The 18,569-nt window shown below is 33.3% G+C and overlaps 1 protein-coding gene and 1 non-coding gene across 2 annotated transcripts; one reads left to right on the forward strand and one right to left on the reverse strand.

The window, feature by feature from the left end:
- Window positions 1–1,629: 1,629 nt before the first annotated feature.
- trnag-ucc (transfer RNA glycine (anticodon UCC)) lies at window positions 1,630–1,701 on the reverse strand. The gene has a single exon. It is a non-coding gene; the product is annotated as a tRNA-Gly (tRNA).
- A 3,278-nt stretch (window positions 1,702–4,979) lies between these two features.
- Window positions 4,980–10,406, forward strand: LOC117599742 (uncharacterized). Its single transcript, XM_053242050.1, has 7 exons — window positions 4,980–5,313; window positions 5,527–5,669; window positions 5,783–5,819; window positions 5,935–6,128; window positions 6,471–9,471; window positions 9,680–9,770; window positions 10,071–10,406. Exons 2-7 carry the CDS (start codon window positions 5,527–5,529, stop codon window positions 10,193–10,195), a joined length of 3,591 nt encoding a protein of 1,196 aa, XP_053098025.1. The 5' UTR covers window positions 4,980–5,313; the 3' UTR covers window positions 10,196–10,406.
- Window positions 10,407–18,569: the final 8,163 nt, after the last annotated feature.

Genomic DNA, 18,569 nt, shown 5'->3' on the forward strand with positions numbered 1-18,569 from the left:
GCCATCTGCAAAACCTGTAAAAGTATTTCTTTTATAAATAAACAGCAATTAAACTAAGAAATTATTACAGGGGCATTAAATCGAGTCAGAACAAGTTAGTTATATCTATTTTAAACAGTTTTCCTAATTTAACTCAGAAATGAGGCTTGGTATGGACAGGTATGAGAAGACTGAGCGTACACTTCACAATGGGTAAGTGTACTGAAGAGCCTTAAATGCTGTGAGTGTGAGATTCATGTGACTGAGTTCAGGTGTGTGGAATTAGAAGCATGGTGAACGTGATCAGGTGAGGGTGTGTTGGGTGTTGTAGTCCCTGGCGGCCATGTTTGTAGGCCGCTCTGAGTTTGGGGAATTGGAGAGCATCGCTGATTCCAGCCTTGACGTGACAGTTTCTGCTTCAGAGTTGTGAAAGGTGCATTGTGGCCATGTGTCTCATTTCTATTTTTCAAGTAACACATTGCAGGGGTAGAGATGATGCAGTATCTTAAGATGAACTGCTTTCAGCTTATTCAGGAGTAAGAGTGTGTGTGTGTGTGTGTGTGTGTGTGTATGACCAGCTCCTATCCATAGACAGAGAAGGATTAAACATTGTCCATGTGGTAATTGCTTTAGGACAGAGAGGGGTAAACTACGGCCCCGGGGACTTTCATCATTACATCTGAGTTAGGATTTTGGTCTAAAATGACTAATATGATGCAGTACAAACAGAATGTGATAGATGGCGCTGTAGCCTGCAGTACAGTATATTAGGGTATATTCAGTCAGAATTAGAATGGGCTCAGTAATATCTAATTCACTGCAGCCAAGAGAGAGGGCCAGGCTCACTGTTCACATCAACACTGCCATAACCACGGCTGGGAAAGGCGAAGATGATGCTTTCTTCCTCTGTTTTCAATACACATGTTTTCATGCTGATGGATATGTAGTAATAGTTATCTAGCAATGCACTTGAGATGATCTGATAATTGTAAATATGGCTCACAATCGATATTAAATGAGAATTGTTCCTTAATATGCCAAATGTTTCACTCAGATTGTAATATTAGGATGTTTTTTTTTTCAGAACTGTTTATTACACATCTGGTGTCATATTTGTGTGTATATCCAGTGATATGCACGAGGGTAGAGATGCAGGAAACTGTGTGTTTGAGGTGTTATAGAAATGTATAATTGTAAAAAAGGGTAGAGCTGCATGTCCATGTATACCTACAGTACAGCAGTAAATGAGTGTCAATTTGGAATAAATTAAAAAGGCTTCATTTGTCCTGCATATAGCATGCGGCCCTTCACTTGGTTTTACATACAATAAAACATACAATATTTACATACAATTCTCATCACAGTTTACAATTTCAGTCAATTTCACACTGTAAGAAAAAAATGTATTTACAACAGGAATTGCTTACATCAGTTTCAGAGGTTTTCACTTCAAGTCAAGTGGCTTTATTGTCATTTCAGCCACATACAGCTAGTTAGTACACAGTGACATGAAACAACGTTCCTCCAGGACCACGGTGCTCCATAAACACCACAGAGCTACAAGAGACTACACATTACTACATAAAGTGAGGGACCAAAAGCTTCAGTACTGTTTACCAGACAGCAGCAGGGTGAAGAGTTTAGAAGAACTGCGTTGGCCGGGAATCGAACCCGGGTCAACTGCTTGGAAGGCAGCTATGCTAACCACTATACCACCAACGCACTTGTTCACCTTCCACATCTACCTAAAACTATTTACATAAACTTCTGCCTCAGGTTTTACAACTTGATAAGACATCCATGTAGATGATATGATAGAAATTATCCAGCTTCTGTGGCATTGAGCTGATCATCTCCTCATCCCTAAAGATTCCCTCAGCTGTGAAGTCAGTGTGGGGATCTGTAATGAAATCACACCACTGAAGTCCGCTGAAGGCCAGTTGGCCTTGAACCTGATGATAGTACTTGTGGCTCTTCTTAAGGCAGGCCTGGCCTTTACCTGGGATCAGGTGTTTAACTTGTGCACCATTTTCAACATGGCATCTCTTTACCTCAGCCCAAATGGAGGTATTTCTCTGGGGTTGAAGACTTTAGCATCAGGACTGGCTGCAAGGTGATGTGCGTCAGGGTGGATGATGATCCCACACTGTGTCACAGAGACATCACAAAAATCATTCATCTGAGAAAGCTGAAGGTGACGAGCCTCCTCATTGTTCCTCATGGACCTGTGACATCGCCCTCTCACTGTCACCTCATCCACAGCTACATTCGAAACTAGAAAGGGCGCAACATTAACCATGAATACGCTACTGACTTTTATCTTACAATCCAGAATCTGGAGCTAACAGCAGTAATATGGAAACGTGGTTGCAGCAAGAGTTTGCGGTCTGTACTACAGTAACCTAATCAAGAACAGGGCCTAAAGACTTTCTATTTGCAAAACAGAAAGCTAACAGATTGATAACATCAACTACCGTTATCCTAGCGCCGTCGCTAACGTAAGGGCTAGAAAAGACAAAAACACTGACCTTCAGAATCAGACAGGTACTGCTCAGTGAGAGTGTGTAGCCTTTACAGAGTCTGGAACGTGTCGTGAGGGAAAATGTGTCTGCGAGTCGTTGTACATCATCTAGCCGTATTTGTGGCAGACGTACAAGGGACTGGGTGAACTCCATGCTGGTGGCGCTAGCATTCCACTACGCTGGCGGAAGGAAACACACACCGCTTCGAGTCAGAACGCAAGTTTCCTGACGTCATGTGAAAAGGGCCTATTGTCTGAGACTGAGTAACACTATCACAACATTTACTCCATTCTTAAGAGATAAGACTAAAGAGATGATGGTTGACTTCAGGAGGAAGCCGTGTAGATCACTCACCACTGCACATCAACGCAACCACTGTGGAGTCAAAAGCTCCAGGTTTGTTGGTGCACATGACGGAGGACCTCTCTGCTATAACGTCAGGGAGAACAGGAACTACAGGATGGTCCACAACATTAAAGGTAACTATAAATGGATAAAAGTAAAATGAGGAATCCTCTAAAACAAAACAACTATTTTGTGTTTTGTCTCCTCAGGAACTGTGACTCAGGAGCGTTTCCCGTTGGGTTCCTTTACGTCTGACGTCATGAGCGTTACTGACGTTTCTCAACCAACCGTTTACATCACGAACCTTCTGAAACTTCTACCATCACACACACACACACACACACACACGCACACACACACACGGAGTCTGATCACACGACGCAGCTAATAAACACAACCCAGTGTCTTATTTCAACACAAGGCACTTCCTGGACGATGGAAGTTTCTAGAAACGCCATTTTAGACCAGATGTTCACATTGCCTCCTCTCATTAGTACATCAGGAGGCCATTTTATTTTTCTCCAGAGTCTCAAGACCAAAATATTTCCCTTCACACTATGATCACATTATACAGGTGATGATTTGTACGTTCTGTTCATTTTCTCCTTTTAGGAAACACTCCGGCTTTGTTTTAGCCGCTTTAAGAACGTGGATTTGGTCAAAAACTCCGTTAAATATATGTCCTGTCTTAACATATATAAAACTAAAATATATGTAAGAGTATCAGTGTTTACTATGAACATATCTGTACAAATATATTTAAATATACTGCAGATTATAGAGACATGTTCTGTAAAATGTTCCTTTGTAAATGGATCTGAAATCAATCTGTACTAATAAAACTGTAGGAGGAATAAAAGAGTTCATTATATCACAGAGTCTCAATCATTTTACAGCTGAATGTAATCAATAAAAGGAAGGAAGGAAGGAAAAGCCCAGACTTCCTGATGATGGCAGTGCAGGTTTTCTGAATATTACAGTACACTGTATAACAATAATAATGGAGTGAGAGCTCAGGACAGTTCCTCTCCTCACCAGCAGAGGCGCCTTCTCTCCTGTGTCTGTGTAGAAGTCTCACTTACACACACAAATACAACACAAACTGCACATTTACACCATTTGTATAAATCATCTGTGGAATTGGAGCACAATATTAGCTATATTTTATTCAAACTGCAGTTAGATTCAGTTGGATGTGATTTATTCTGGGTTTTAACAGTTTAAATCCATTTCATTCAACCAGCCAGTCCATTAAAGTGTAATATTCTATTAAAAAGTTTCTCCTCTAATTGAACCCAGCAGATAGGAAAGATGGAATGTGTTTACAGCCTGTGACTGTGTGAATGCGAGAGCTGTGAGGGGTTTCAGAAGCGATAGAGCATAAAAAATAACATTAAATGGCGCTGGAGATGTGAAATCCAGTGGAGATGCTAATGATGCTAAGCTGCTGTTGTTAAATCAGCTCAGTGTGAGAGACAAAATGGCGGACACGAACACATTCTGTTCTATTTACACAATATCACCACAGCACTGAAATCATATTTACGCGCTAATTATTTCATTTCGCTCCCGTTTTATTGAAGTTTATTGAAGTTTAAGATTAGAAAGCTAATATAAAGTTTGTTGTTAACAGCGTCCTTGCAGCAATAAACCGTCTCGCGCTTCAGCAGCACTGAGCTACACAGGACACAGTGGAGCTGCTACGTGATTGGCTGATGCTGCAACAGAGCAGTAACGTGATTGGTTCCCGCGCCAAATGATTGACACTGGGCCCGCCTCCGATATGGCCGAGTTAAAAAAGGAACGGATTTAGAACGTAAAGCTGTAAGAGATGGGGGACTGTGACGTCACAAGAGGAGGCTATGATGTCACAGGAGGAGAAGGGACAAAAACCCTGATTTCAGGTGTTTAGTTCAGTTACTGTATTTTACAGATCACACGCCAGGTGAGCTCCTCTAACCCTTACTACTACTATTATTATTATTATTATTATTATTATTATTGTTGTTATTATTATTATTGTTGTTGTTGTTGTTGATGATGATGGATGAATAATTATGGAGGTGATTAAAAAGCCAGACTTGTTGGTGTGAAAGGTGTGAAAGATGAGCTGAGATGAATCCAGGCCTGAGTTTAAACATGGCGTGTAACGAAGCCGCTCCTGAACACTGACTTTATTCTGATCCCTTTGCTGTAGGACTGAGGATTACACTTTACACTTTCACTGATGTGTGCGGCTCGCACATGCTTTAGTTCACTGCGTTAAAAAGAGTCACTGATGAATCGCTTCTGAACACAAATCCGCCCGCTGTTCAGCTTTTACTGCGCACTTCCTTATTCTGGCTTTTCCACTTTCTTACAGCTGAAGAGTTTTTACACAATCTGCTTTAATTAACGACCTGTTTGTGTTTTTATAGAGAAAGCAATCCGAGAGAAACTACTGGATTCATACCCACGTGATTCAAAGGTGAGTCGAGTTCATGTGAATCAGTGAATCAGTTTGAACATGAACAGGATGATGTCAGTGATTCATTTGATTCTGGGGCTGAAACAGGAAGGGTGCTAATATTTATGCTCGCTGTTGTAGTTATTAAAAACTCTGCTAGGATTGAATTTGAACTTTGATGATCAAAATGCTAAAGTTAGTGAAGCTGCTGTGAACTCCATGTGCTCTCTACAGATGAGTGAGAAGAAGAGAAGTAGCCAGAGAGGAACAGCTGGAACAGCTGGAACAGCTGGAGCGTGCACTCAGGACTCCACATCTGACCAGAGACTGAAGTGTTTCAGGGACATTATGGACGTCGTTCTTCATCTGAGCGATGAGTATGTTCATATTTACTGATTTCTGACTCTCAGTAACATTTTATTCATTTACACTGGAATAAATGCTGATTTCCTCTGTGTGTGTGTGTGTGTGTGTGTGTGTGTGTTTAAAGGGAATGGAAGGCTGTGACCAGGGACATGAAGAAGAAGGTAAGAGTGTTAGAATAACGAATAATGAACCAGTTTCATTTAGTGGAACACGCTGGAATGTCACTGATCATATTTCATATTCAAGAAGCTGATTTTCTTTGTTTTATTTCAAAAGGTCACAAAGTTGGAGTTTGCGGTTCTGTGCACGAAGATCGCGACGTCAGCGGCGTCTTCTGCCATCAGGCGTTTACTGACGCCTCTCATCGAAAGCTTCGGGATCGATTTGATTCTCCAGGCGAAAGACAACCTGAAGAAAAGGGCGGAGTCTAAATGGAGGAAGTGGTCTGACTCAGACGCCTCAGCTCAAAGGTAAACTTTACCCACCTGATGCTCAGATTTCACTCTTAATATTCACCATGATGAACTTTACTGCACTGTTTAATCCACACCGTCTGACCAATCAGAATCCAGGATTCAGCAGCGCTGTGCTGGAATGACTTATAGTGCTATCAGATGGGTTTCTGTGGTTTCTGATCAATTGGCTGTGGAACGGAACGATGGCAGAACAAACGATATTCAGAAAGAGAAAGAAATTCAACGCAGATTGTCGTTTTTCACTCGCATTTATTTATTTAAATTCACGTGAGCGCTGACGTAAAAATAATATGAATTCCCGTTAATGTTCTCTCTTTCCTGTGTGTGTGTATAAAGATCGCCTACGGAGACGTCTGATTTCATCTGTCAGCTCGTTCAGAGAATCGCCACTCAGACCAAAGCTGCGATGCTGGAGGCGATCCGGAGAGTGGCATCAGGACGAAGGGCGATCTGCTCGGCGAGTGCTTCATCACCTGCAGAAGATCAGATCTCACAGCCAGATGATCTCAGCATGGCATGCACTAATGAGATCTGTGAGAAGATCTTGGCCCTGTATCACTCTGATGACTTCGACAGACCTGGAGGAGAGAAAACTTCAGGAACGAAGCTAAAGTCCCACCAGGAGGTCCATGGAATAATGAAGGGCTTGGAAGAAGTTGTCTCCATCAGCAAGTCCTCTTTCGAATTAATGCTAAAATCCTTGAGCCCTGATTCGGTCCCTGTGACGACTAAAGTGATGGCTCCTGATTGTGCTTCATCAGCTCCTAATGCAGAGAGGCTTTTCAGTGATCAGTTTCTGAGCAAAGCCACACAAGAGGTCAGAAAAGTTCTTCTGAAAACAGAGGAAACAATCGCTGCCTCAATGTCGTCCCAAACCTCAGTCCCTGTCCGCAGTGAGACAGACACGAATTCCCTGATGGAGGAGGTCGAGAGCACAGCCTCAGAAATTCTGTGGGAATTATTATTTATACTTATACAGTCACTGAGTAAAAGTTCATCAGGCGTCAGCAGCAACGACGCTGACCAGCCTGGTCCAGAAGATGAGCAAAAGAACTTCCTCTCTGGTGCTCAAAAGATCCACGAGAACATCTTCGAGCAGGTGTTTATGTTCGTCTCTGGGCGGAAGCGAGCAATTTCTGAAAAGAACAAGTTGTTCTTGGACATCTGTCCTAAAACTGCTGCTGAGGTCGAGGTCAGGACGGAGAACGTCCAGGAGCCTCGTGCTGCTGCTGAACGTTTCCTCGATAAAGCCATTCTGGTTGCGAGTGAGATCCTAGAGAAGTGGTTATCTTCTCACATTTCCACAGGGTCATTCAGTGGGAAAGACTCGGGTTCCAGCACAGAGTCGTCACCGACGGCGTCAGTAGATCTGGATCGAGTCACTGCTGAAAGCGTAAACACGGTGATCAGTGGAATTGCTCTGGAGAACGGAATAACTGACGTGGAAAACGGATCGGAAGCTCGGGTAGGTGAAGCTCAGGTGAGTGATGCTGATGCTCGCTCAGCTCCCTGCTCAAAGAACTTCTCAGACGTTTTCACGAAGCTCCGAAGTCTGATTGGACTTGGAGATAAAAAGAGACAGTCATGCTCGTGCCTGAAGAACGCAGCAGCAGCAGCAGAAGTGACTGATGCTCAGAGCCTCGTGTCCGTCAGCGAAGCTCCAAACCTGCAGGCTGTTATTGACAGCTGCACTGAGGAGCTCATCGAGAAGAACGCAGATTTATTTCTGCGTGACGAGCGTCACGAGCTGCTGGCCAAGTCCAGCTCTCCTAAAGCTCCTCGGCTCAGACGGTTTGCGTTCCTGCGGCCGCGTAAATCCGATCAGCAGATTGTTTCTGAGGTAAAAAAGACCTGTGAGGTGAGCAGTTCTGTCCCTCTGAGGTCTAAGGAGCTCCTCAATAAAGCCACTCAGGTGGTGAGTGAGATGCTGCTCAGAAGGTTGTCAACAGCAGACTCCTCAAGGTGCTCATTAGAAGACGTGCAGAATGCCGTCAGTACCGCAGATTCGCTCGTCAGGGTTTTACACGAATGTGACGAGTCTGTGAAAGAGGAGACTAAGAGCTCTGATGCTCTCGATGCCTTGTCCTGCTTCTTTGACGTCAGAGAAGCAGAATCTGCCAAAAAACCAAGGAACATCTTGAGAAAAGTGCGAAGTCTCCTTCAGGCGTTTTTCTCCAAGGCATCTGAAGCTCTGAGCTTTCCCACACACGAGGAGAGGGTGGAGGAGAAGGTGGACCTGGACCTGTGCACCAACAGGGTCATTACTGAAGTCATTGATTTGTTAAGGAGTGAGCTGACAGCTCCACCTGCGGTGAAGAACGATGACGCCTATTTCCACACCAAATCCACCAGGCGTGTGAGTGACATCATCTTCCGAATAGTGGAATCCTGTCCTCTGCTGCCCTCACAATTCCCAAAGGAACGCCACACGGAAGCGCCTCTCAGGAAAGTGGCGTCCGCTTTAAATCTGCAGATCGATTCTACAGCTTCTGAGATTTCCCGAACTGTTAGCTCCACTGTGCTGCAGTTTATAGACGCAGACAGGAAGTCGAGGACTTCAGTCCAGAGGAGTTCATTCGCTCCTCTGCACCTTTTCACTGTGGTGCGCAACCAGCTGAAGAATTTCTTCACTTCCTTCTCTAAACGTGTTGCTGATGATGAAAGGACAGACGCGTCAGCACAGTCAGAGAGGGATGAGGATCGTGTCACTCCCATCTACATCAGCGAGGATGGCACGGTCCATGAGCTCACAGAGCTGGAGGATCTTTCTCTGGAGGAGATGATACATCAACGATCACGTGCTATAACGGACATGATCGCAAAACTCCTCCTGAGGAACGTGGATAGGGCAGGAGATGTTGGCCAGTGTTCATCAGATTCTGTTCTGGGGAGAGGGAACATCACGTTACACTCCATCACGTTACCTTCTGAGTGCGTTTACACGTTTGCAGAGGAGTCCATCAAGGCTTTACTGCAGAATGTGCTGAACGCCGGGCCAAGCGCAGGAGACGAAGCTCAGGAAAGCAGCTTGGTGGACAAATCAACCGGTTGTCCTTCTGCTACAGCGCTCGCACGTGAAATCGAGGACGCTGGGACTTCCTCTGTGTGTCGTATTAACGGTTTGCATCCTAAGTCTCCTCAGCTATCAGCAGCTTCCTCCAGCTCGTCTCCTCGTGCTGACGTGGAGGAGACTCGGGAACATCTGAGCCTCACCGATCAGCAGAATCGAAGTGGAAGCGATGGACGCTCCTCACATCCAGCAGCTGAGGATCAGGAGAAGAAAAAGAGGCTTGGACTCCTCACAAGGAACGGGCGCGTGATCAGACGTGGCGTTAAGGTACGCAGGACTTTTCCCCCTAAATGTTCTCCTGTGGTTTTGAGTTCACAGTTTTGTGTGGATTTTATTTGTAGTTATTGATAATTGAAGGGTTTATTTAACATCAGTCGCTCGATTTACAGCATTAATCACGTTCTTTAAGGTGATTAGTCGTCTCAGACGTCCGTTTCTGCTTCCTGATTTATCTTTTTATCTTCACTAATCTCAGTGTCCCAAGAAGTGGAAGAAGAATCAGAGCAGAGTTCCTCTGACAGGCGATGACCAGCCGACCCCTTCCACCTCCGCAGATCTTCACAGCTGTAAGTCTTTAAAACGAAATGAAGCTGCGATTTTTGACCACGTTTACGCCGCGTGTCTTTTTAGTGTCTAACGCGTGTTTTTGTCCTTCATTATCACTCTGTATTCTGTACTTTAAATAAGAATAAATGATAATAATGATCCTGTTTATTTATGACGTGAGCTGATGATTTTTACAGAGCGTGATGTTCATGTTTAAGAGTTTGAGTTTTTATCGGTTCCTGCACCGTGTGTCCTGATAATGAGCTGAAAGAGCGGTTTTTGTCGTTTTGCTGTAATTCTGCTTCTTCTCCTGTTTCCAGCTTCACACAGAGAATCGAAGGCCTCGGGGTCGGTCTTCAAGAACGCTCGCAGAAGGCTGGGCAGGATCTTCTCCAACATCTCCAAGACCTTCACCAGCTGCTCCAACCCTGAAACCGCTCCGTAAACTCGTCAGCGTCGGCCTGAGCCCGGTGACCGTTAACCGAGTTACCGTGGTAACAGGCACCAGCGACGGAAAACAAACAAACAAAAACAAACAAAAAACAAACAAACCAAAACAAACAAAAACAAACAAACAAACAAAAACAAACAAACATAATGCAAAAAGAAAAAAACTCCAACAAAAAAACCCCAAAACAAACAAAACAAACAAACAAACAAAAATAACCCAAAAAGAAAAAACTCCAAAACCCCTCCTCCCCCCAAACAATCAACTAAAAACAAATAAATAAAATGTTGGATTACGCTAATAAAATGTGTCTTTCTGTATTTTTATAACTTTTATCTTTCCATTTTATTCTACACATTTTGAAATCGCTTTCTACAGATATGAATGACTTTATTAGTGCGTTTTGCGTTGTGTTTATTTGTGAATATTTATGAAGTGTGTGTGCAGTATTTAGTGAATTTTACGCTTGTGTGTGTGAAAGGTATTGATACGGTTTTAGCTTCATATAAACCACTTGGACTTTTATTTACTGCGTGTTAAACAAACGCACAGAATAAATGCACCATAGACAGAACTTCTCGTCTTCTCAGGAGGATTTGTGTGTGTGGGTTTTTTGTCTTTGTGTATTTTATATATACACAGGGCCTCATTTATCCATCTTTTCATTCCTGACACAGCTCATTTACATATAGCGACGCCCACAAAACTCCATAAAAGGTAAAGTGCACAGACAGCTGGGAGCACGAAATAAGCGATCAGGGTAAAGGCTGAAAAACAGAAGTGGAAGATATTACGCTGATTTCTTTATCATAACTGAACGATTGGTTTTTCATTTCTACTCGCTGTTCAGTGTGAGAGTTTTATCACAGAGGAGAAGTGTTTATTAAAGACACCGGTCTGAGAAACTCACACAGTCGATCAGTTTCCACTGAGATTTTTTCCTCCGTTTCTGTGGCCAGCTGTTCTAAGCTTTAGAACGGACTGCACTGATATTACGCTGATATTAGCTGAAGTGCAGCTTAAAACGCCGCATCAGCTAACTCAGAGCTGTAGCTACAGCTTCATCATTGATGGGAAAAGTGCTGAACTGTAGTGGGATCATTGTGGCAGGTATATTAATGTTACCGTTGTCATGACTGACTGAGCTACTTTCTGTTAGATAACTCGATCCGTCCTTTTAATCAGAGGAATGTAAGTGTAGTCATGTAAGGGAGGCTGAGACGGATGCACTTGCAGGTAATACGGCTTTAATGACAGACAGGTGAACAAAATACAATAACAGTAGAGTATATAATAAATAACAGTAGAGTATATAATAAATAACAGTAGATTATATAATATAATAACAGTAGAGTATATAATATAATAACAGTAGAGTATATAATAAATAACAGTAGAGTATATAATATAATAACAGTAGAGTATATAATATAATAACAGTAGAGTATATAATAACAGTAGATTATATAATATAATAACAGTAGAGTATATAATAAATAACAGTAGAGTATATAATATAATAACAGTAGATTATATAATATAATAACAGTAGAGTATATAATAAATAACAGTAGAGTATATAATATAATAACAGTAGAGTATATAATAAATAACAGTAGATTATATAATATAATAACAGTAGAGTATATAATATAATAACAGTAGAGTATATAATAAATAACAGTAGAGTATATAATATAATAACAGTAGAGTATATAATATAATAACAGTAGAGTATATAATAACAGTAGATTATATAATATAATAACAGTAGAGTATATAATAAAATAACAGTAGAGTATATAATATAATAACAGTAGAGAATATAATATAATAACAGTAGAGAATATAATTAACAGTAAAGTATATAATATAATAACAGTAGAGTATATAATATAATAACAGTAGAGTATATAATATAATAACAGTAGATTATATAATATAATAACAGTAGAGTATATAATATAATAACAGTAGAGTATATAATAAATAACAGTAGATTATATAATATAATAACAGTAGAGTATATAATAAATAACAGTAGAGTATATAATAAAATAACAGTAGAGTATATAATATAATAACAGTAGATTATATAATATAATAACAGTAGAGTATATAATATAATAACAGTAGAGAATATAATATAATAACAGTAGAGAATATAATAAATAACAGTAGAGTATATAATAAATAACAGTAGAGTATATAATAAAATAACAGTAGAGTATATAATATAATAACAGTAGAGTATATAATATAATAACAGTAGAGTATATAATAAATAACAGTAGAGTATATAATATAATAACAGTAGAGTATATAATAAAATAACAGTAGAGTATATAATATAATAACAGTAGAGTATATAATATAATAACAGTAGAGTATATAATAAATAACAGTAGAGTATATAATATAATAACAGTAGAGTATATAATAAAATAACAGTAGAGTATATAATATAATAACAGTAGAGTATATAATATAATAACAGTAGAGAATATAATATAATAACAGTAGAGAATATAATAAATAACAGTAAAGTATATAATATAATAACAGTAGAGAATATAATAAAATAACAGTAGATTATATAATATAATAACAGTAGATTATATAATAAATAACAGTAGAGTATATAATATAATAACAGTAGATTATATAATATAATAACAGTAGAGTATATAATATAATAACAGTAGATTATATAATATAATAACAGTAGAGTATATAATATAATAACAGTAGAGAATATAATATAATAACAGTAGAGTATATAATAAATAACAGTAGAGTATATAATAAAATAACAGTAGAGTATATAATATAATAACAGTAGATTATATAATATAATAACAGTAGAGTATATAATATAATAACAGTAGAGAATATAATATAATAACAGTAGAGAATATAATAAATAACAGTAGAGTATATAATAAATAACAGTAGAGTATATAATAAATAACAGTAGATTATATAATATAATAACAGTAGAGTATATAATATAATAACAGTAGAGTATATAATAAATAACAGTAGAGTATATAATATAATAACAGTAGAGTATATAATATAATAACAGTAGAGTATATAATAACAGTAGATTATATAATATAATAACAGTAGAGTATATAATAAATAACAGTAGAGTATATAATATAATAACAGTAGATTATATAATATAATAACAGTAGAGTATATAATAAATAACAGTAGAGTATATAATATAATAACAGTAGAGTATATAATAAATAACAGTAGATTATATAATATAATAACAGTAGAGTATATAATATAATAACAGTAGAGTATATAATAAATAACAGTAGAGTATATAATATAATAACAGTAGAGTATATAATATAATAACAGTAGAGTATATAATAACAGTAGATTATATAATATAATAACAGTAGAGTATATAATAAAATAACAGTAGAGTATATAATATAATAACAGTAGAGAATATAATATAATAACAGTAGAGAATATAATTAACAGTAAAGTATATAATATAATAACAGTAGAGTATATAATATAATAACAGTAGAGTATATAATATAATAACAGTAGATTATATAATATAATAACAGTAGAGTATATAATAAATAACAGTAGATTATATAATATAATAACAGTAGAGTATATAATAAATAACAGTAGAGTATATAATAAAATAACAGTAGAGTATATAATATAATAACAGTAGATTATATAATATAATAACAGTAGAGTATATAATATAATAACAGTAGAGAATATAATATAATAACAGTAGAGAATATAATAAATAACAGTAGAGTATATAATAAATAACAGTAGAGTATATAATAAAATAACAGTAGAGTATATAATATAATAACAGTAGAGTATATAATATAATAACAGTAGAGTATATAATAAATAACAGTAGAGTATATAATATAATAACAGTAGAGTATATAATAAAATAACAGTAGAGTATATAATATAATAACAGTAGAGTATATAATATAATAACAGTAGAGTATATAATAAATAACAGTAGAGTATATAATATAATAACAGTAGAGTATATAATAAAATAACAGTAGAGTATATAATATAATAACAGTAGAGTATATAATATAATAACAGTAGAGAATATAATATAATAACAGTAGAGAATATAATAAATAACAGTAAAGTATATAATATAATAACAGTAGAGAATATAATAAAATAACAGTAGATTATATAATATAATAACAGTAGATTATATAATAAATAACAGTAGAGTATATAATATAATAACAGTAGATTATATAATATAATAACAGTAGAGTATATAATATAATAACAGTAGAGTATATAATATAATAACAGTAGAGTATATAATAAATAACAGTAGATTATATAATATAATAACAGTAGAGTATATAATAAATAACAGTAGAGTATATAATATAATAACAGTAGAGTATATAATAAATAACAGTAGAGTATATAATATAAGAACAGTAGAGTATATAATAAATAACAGTAGAGTATATAATATAATAACAGTAGAGAATATAATATAATAACAGTAGAGTATATAATATAATAACAGTAGAGTATATAATATAATAACAGTAGAGTATATAATATAATAACAGTAGAGTATATAATATAATAACAGTAGAGTATATAATATAATAACAGTAGATTATATAATATAATAACAGTAGAGTATATAATATAATAACAGTAGATTATATAATATAATAACAGTAGAGTATATAATATAATAACAGTAGAGTATATAATATAATAACAGTAGAGTATATAATATAATAACAGTAGATTATATAATATAATAACAGTAGAGTATATAATATAATAACAGTAGAGAATATAATAAATAACAGTAGAGTATATAATAAAATAACAGTAGAGTATATAATATAATAACAGTAGATTATATAATATAATAACAGTAGAGTATATAATATAATAACAGTAGAGAATATAATATAATAACAGTAGAGAATATAATAAATAACAGTAGAGTATATAATAAAATAACAGTAGAGTATATAATAAATAACAGTAGAGTATATAATATAATAACAGTAGAGTATATAATAAAATAACAGTAGATTATATAATATAATAACAGTAGAGTATATAATAAAATAACAGTAGATTATATAATATAATAACAGTAGAGTATATAATATAATAACAGTAGAGTATATAATAAATAACAGTAGAGTATATAATATAATAACAGTAGAGTATATAATATAATAACAGTAGAGTATATAATAAAATAACAGTAGATTATATAATATAATAACAGTAGAGTATATAATAAAATAACAGTAGATTATATAATATAATAACAGTAGAGTATATAATATAATAACAGTAGAGTATATAATAAATAACAGTAGAGTATATAATATAATAACAGTAGAGTATATAATATAATAACAGTAGAGTATATAATATAATAACAGTAGAGTATATAATAAAATAACAGTAGAGTATATAATATAATAACAGTAGAGAATATAATATAATAACAGTAGAGTATATAATAAATAACAGTAGAGTATATAATAAAATAACAGTAGAGTATATAATATAATAACAGTAGATTATATAATATAATAACAGTAGATTATATAATATAATAACAGTAGAGAATATAATATAATAACAGTAGAGAATATAATAAATAACAGTAGAGTATATAATAAAATAACAGTAGAGTATATAATAAATAACAGTAGAGTATATAATATAATAACAGTAGAGTATATAATAAAATAACAGTAGATTATATAATATAATAACAGTAGAGTATATAATAAAATAACAGTAGATTATATAATATAATAACAGTAGAGTATATAATATAATAACAGTAGAGTATATAATAAATAACAGTAGAGTATATAATATAATAACAGTAGAGTATATAATAAAATAACAGTAGAGTATATAATATAATAACAGTAGAGTATATAATAAAATAACAGTAGATTATATAATATAATAACAATAGAGTATATAATATAATAACAGTAGATTATATAATATAATAACAGTAGAGTATATAATATAATAACAGTAGAGTATATAATAAATAACAGTAGAGAATATAATATAATAACAGTAGAGAATATAATAAATAACAGTAAAGTATATAATATAATAACAGTAGAGAATATAATAAATAACAGTAGATTATATAATATAATAACAATAGAGTATATAATATAATAACAGTAGATTATATAATATAATAACAGTAGAGTATATAATATAATAACAGTAGAGTATATAATATAATAACAGTAGAGTATATAATATAATAACAGTAGAGTATATAATATAATAACAGTAGAGTATATAATATAATAACAGTAGATTATATAATATAATAACAGTAGAGTATATAATAAATAACAGTAGAGTATATAATATAATAACAGTAGAGTATATAATAAAATAACAGTAGAGTATATAATATAATAACAGTAGATTATATAATATAATAACAGTAGAGATATAATATAATAACAGTAGAGAATATAATATAATAACAGTAGAGTATATAATATAATAACAGTAGAGTATATAATATAATAACAGTAGAGAATATAATAAATAACAGTAAAGTATATAATATAATAACAGTAGAGTATATAATATAATAACAGTAGAGAATATAATATAATAACAGTAGAGAATATAATATAATAACAGTAGAGTATATAATATAATAACAGTAGAGTATATAATATAATAACAGTAGAGTATATAATATAATAACAGTAGAGAATATAATATAATAACAGTAGAGTATATAATATAATAACAGTAGAGTATATAATAAAATAACAGTAGAGTATATAATATAATAACAGTAGATTATATAATATAATAACAGTAGAGAATATAATATAATAACAGTAGAGAATATAATATAATAACAGTAGAGAATATAATATAATAACAGTAGAGTATATAATAAAATAACAGTAGAGTATATAATATAATAACAGTAGAGAATATAATATAATAACAGTAGATTATATAATAAATAACAGTAGAGAATATAATAAATAACAGTAAAGTATATAATATAATAACAGTAGATTATATAATATAATAACAGTAGAGTATATAATATAATAACAGTAGAGTATATAATATAATAACAGTAGAGTATATAATATAATAACAGTAGAGTATATAATAAATAACAGTAGAGAATATAATAAATAACAGTAAAGTATATAATATAATAACAGTAGAGTATATAATAAAATAACAGTAAAGTATATAATATAATAACAGTAGAGAATATAATATAATAACAGTAGATTATATAATATAATAACAGTAGAGTATATAATATAATAACAGTAGAGTATATAATAAAATAACAGTAAAGTATATAATATAATAACAGTAGAGTATATAATATAATAACAGTAGAGAATATAATATAATAACAGTAGATTATATAATAAATAACAGTAGAGAATATAATAAATAACAGTAAAGTATATAATATAATAACAGTAGATTATATAATATAATAACAGTAGAGTATATAATATAATAACAGTAGAGTATATAATATAATAACAGTAGAGTATATAATAAATAACAGTAGATTATATAATATAATAACAGTAGAGTATATAATAAATAACAGTAGAGTATATAATATAATAACAGTAGAGTATATAATAAAATAACAGTAGAGTATATAATATAATAACAGTAGATTATATAATATAATAACAGTAGAGTATATAATATAATAACAGTAGAGAATATAATATAATAACAGTAGAGAATATAATAAATAACAGTAGAGTATATAATAAATAACAGTAGAGTATATAATAAAATAACAGTAGAGTATATAATATAATAACAGTAGAGTATATAATAAATAACAGTAGAGTATATAATATAATAACAGTAGATTATATAATATAATAACAGTAGAGTATATAATAAATAACAGTAGAGTATATAATATAATAACAGTAGATTATATAATATAATAACAGTAGAGAATATAATATAATAACAGTAGAGAATATAAGAAAATAACAGTAGAGTATATAATATAATAACAGTAGAGAATATAATATAATAACAGTAGAGTATATAATATAATAACAGTAGAGTATATAATATAATAACAGTAGAGTATATAATATAATAACAGTAGATTATATAATATAATAACAGTAGAGTATATAATATAATAACAGTAGAGTATATAATATAATAACAGTAGAGTATATAATAAATAACAGTAGATTATATAATATAATAACAGTAGAGTATATAATAAATAACAGTAGAGTATATAATATAATAACAGTAGATT

This window comes from Pangasianodon hypophthalmus, chromosome 19 (genome assembly GCF_027358585.1).
Source record: "Pangasianodon hypophthalmus isolate fPanHyp1 chromosome 19, fPanHyp1.pri, whole genome shotgun sequence".
NCBI lineage: Eukaryota > Metazoa > Chordata > Actinopteri > Siluriformes > Pangasiidae > Pangasianodon > Pangasianodon hypophthalmus.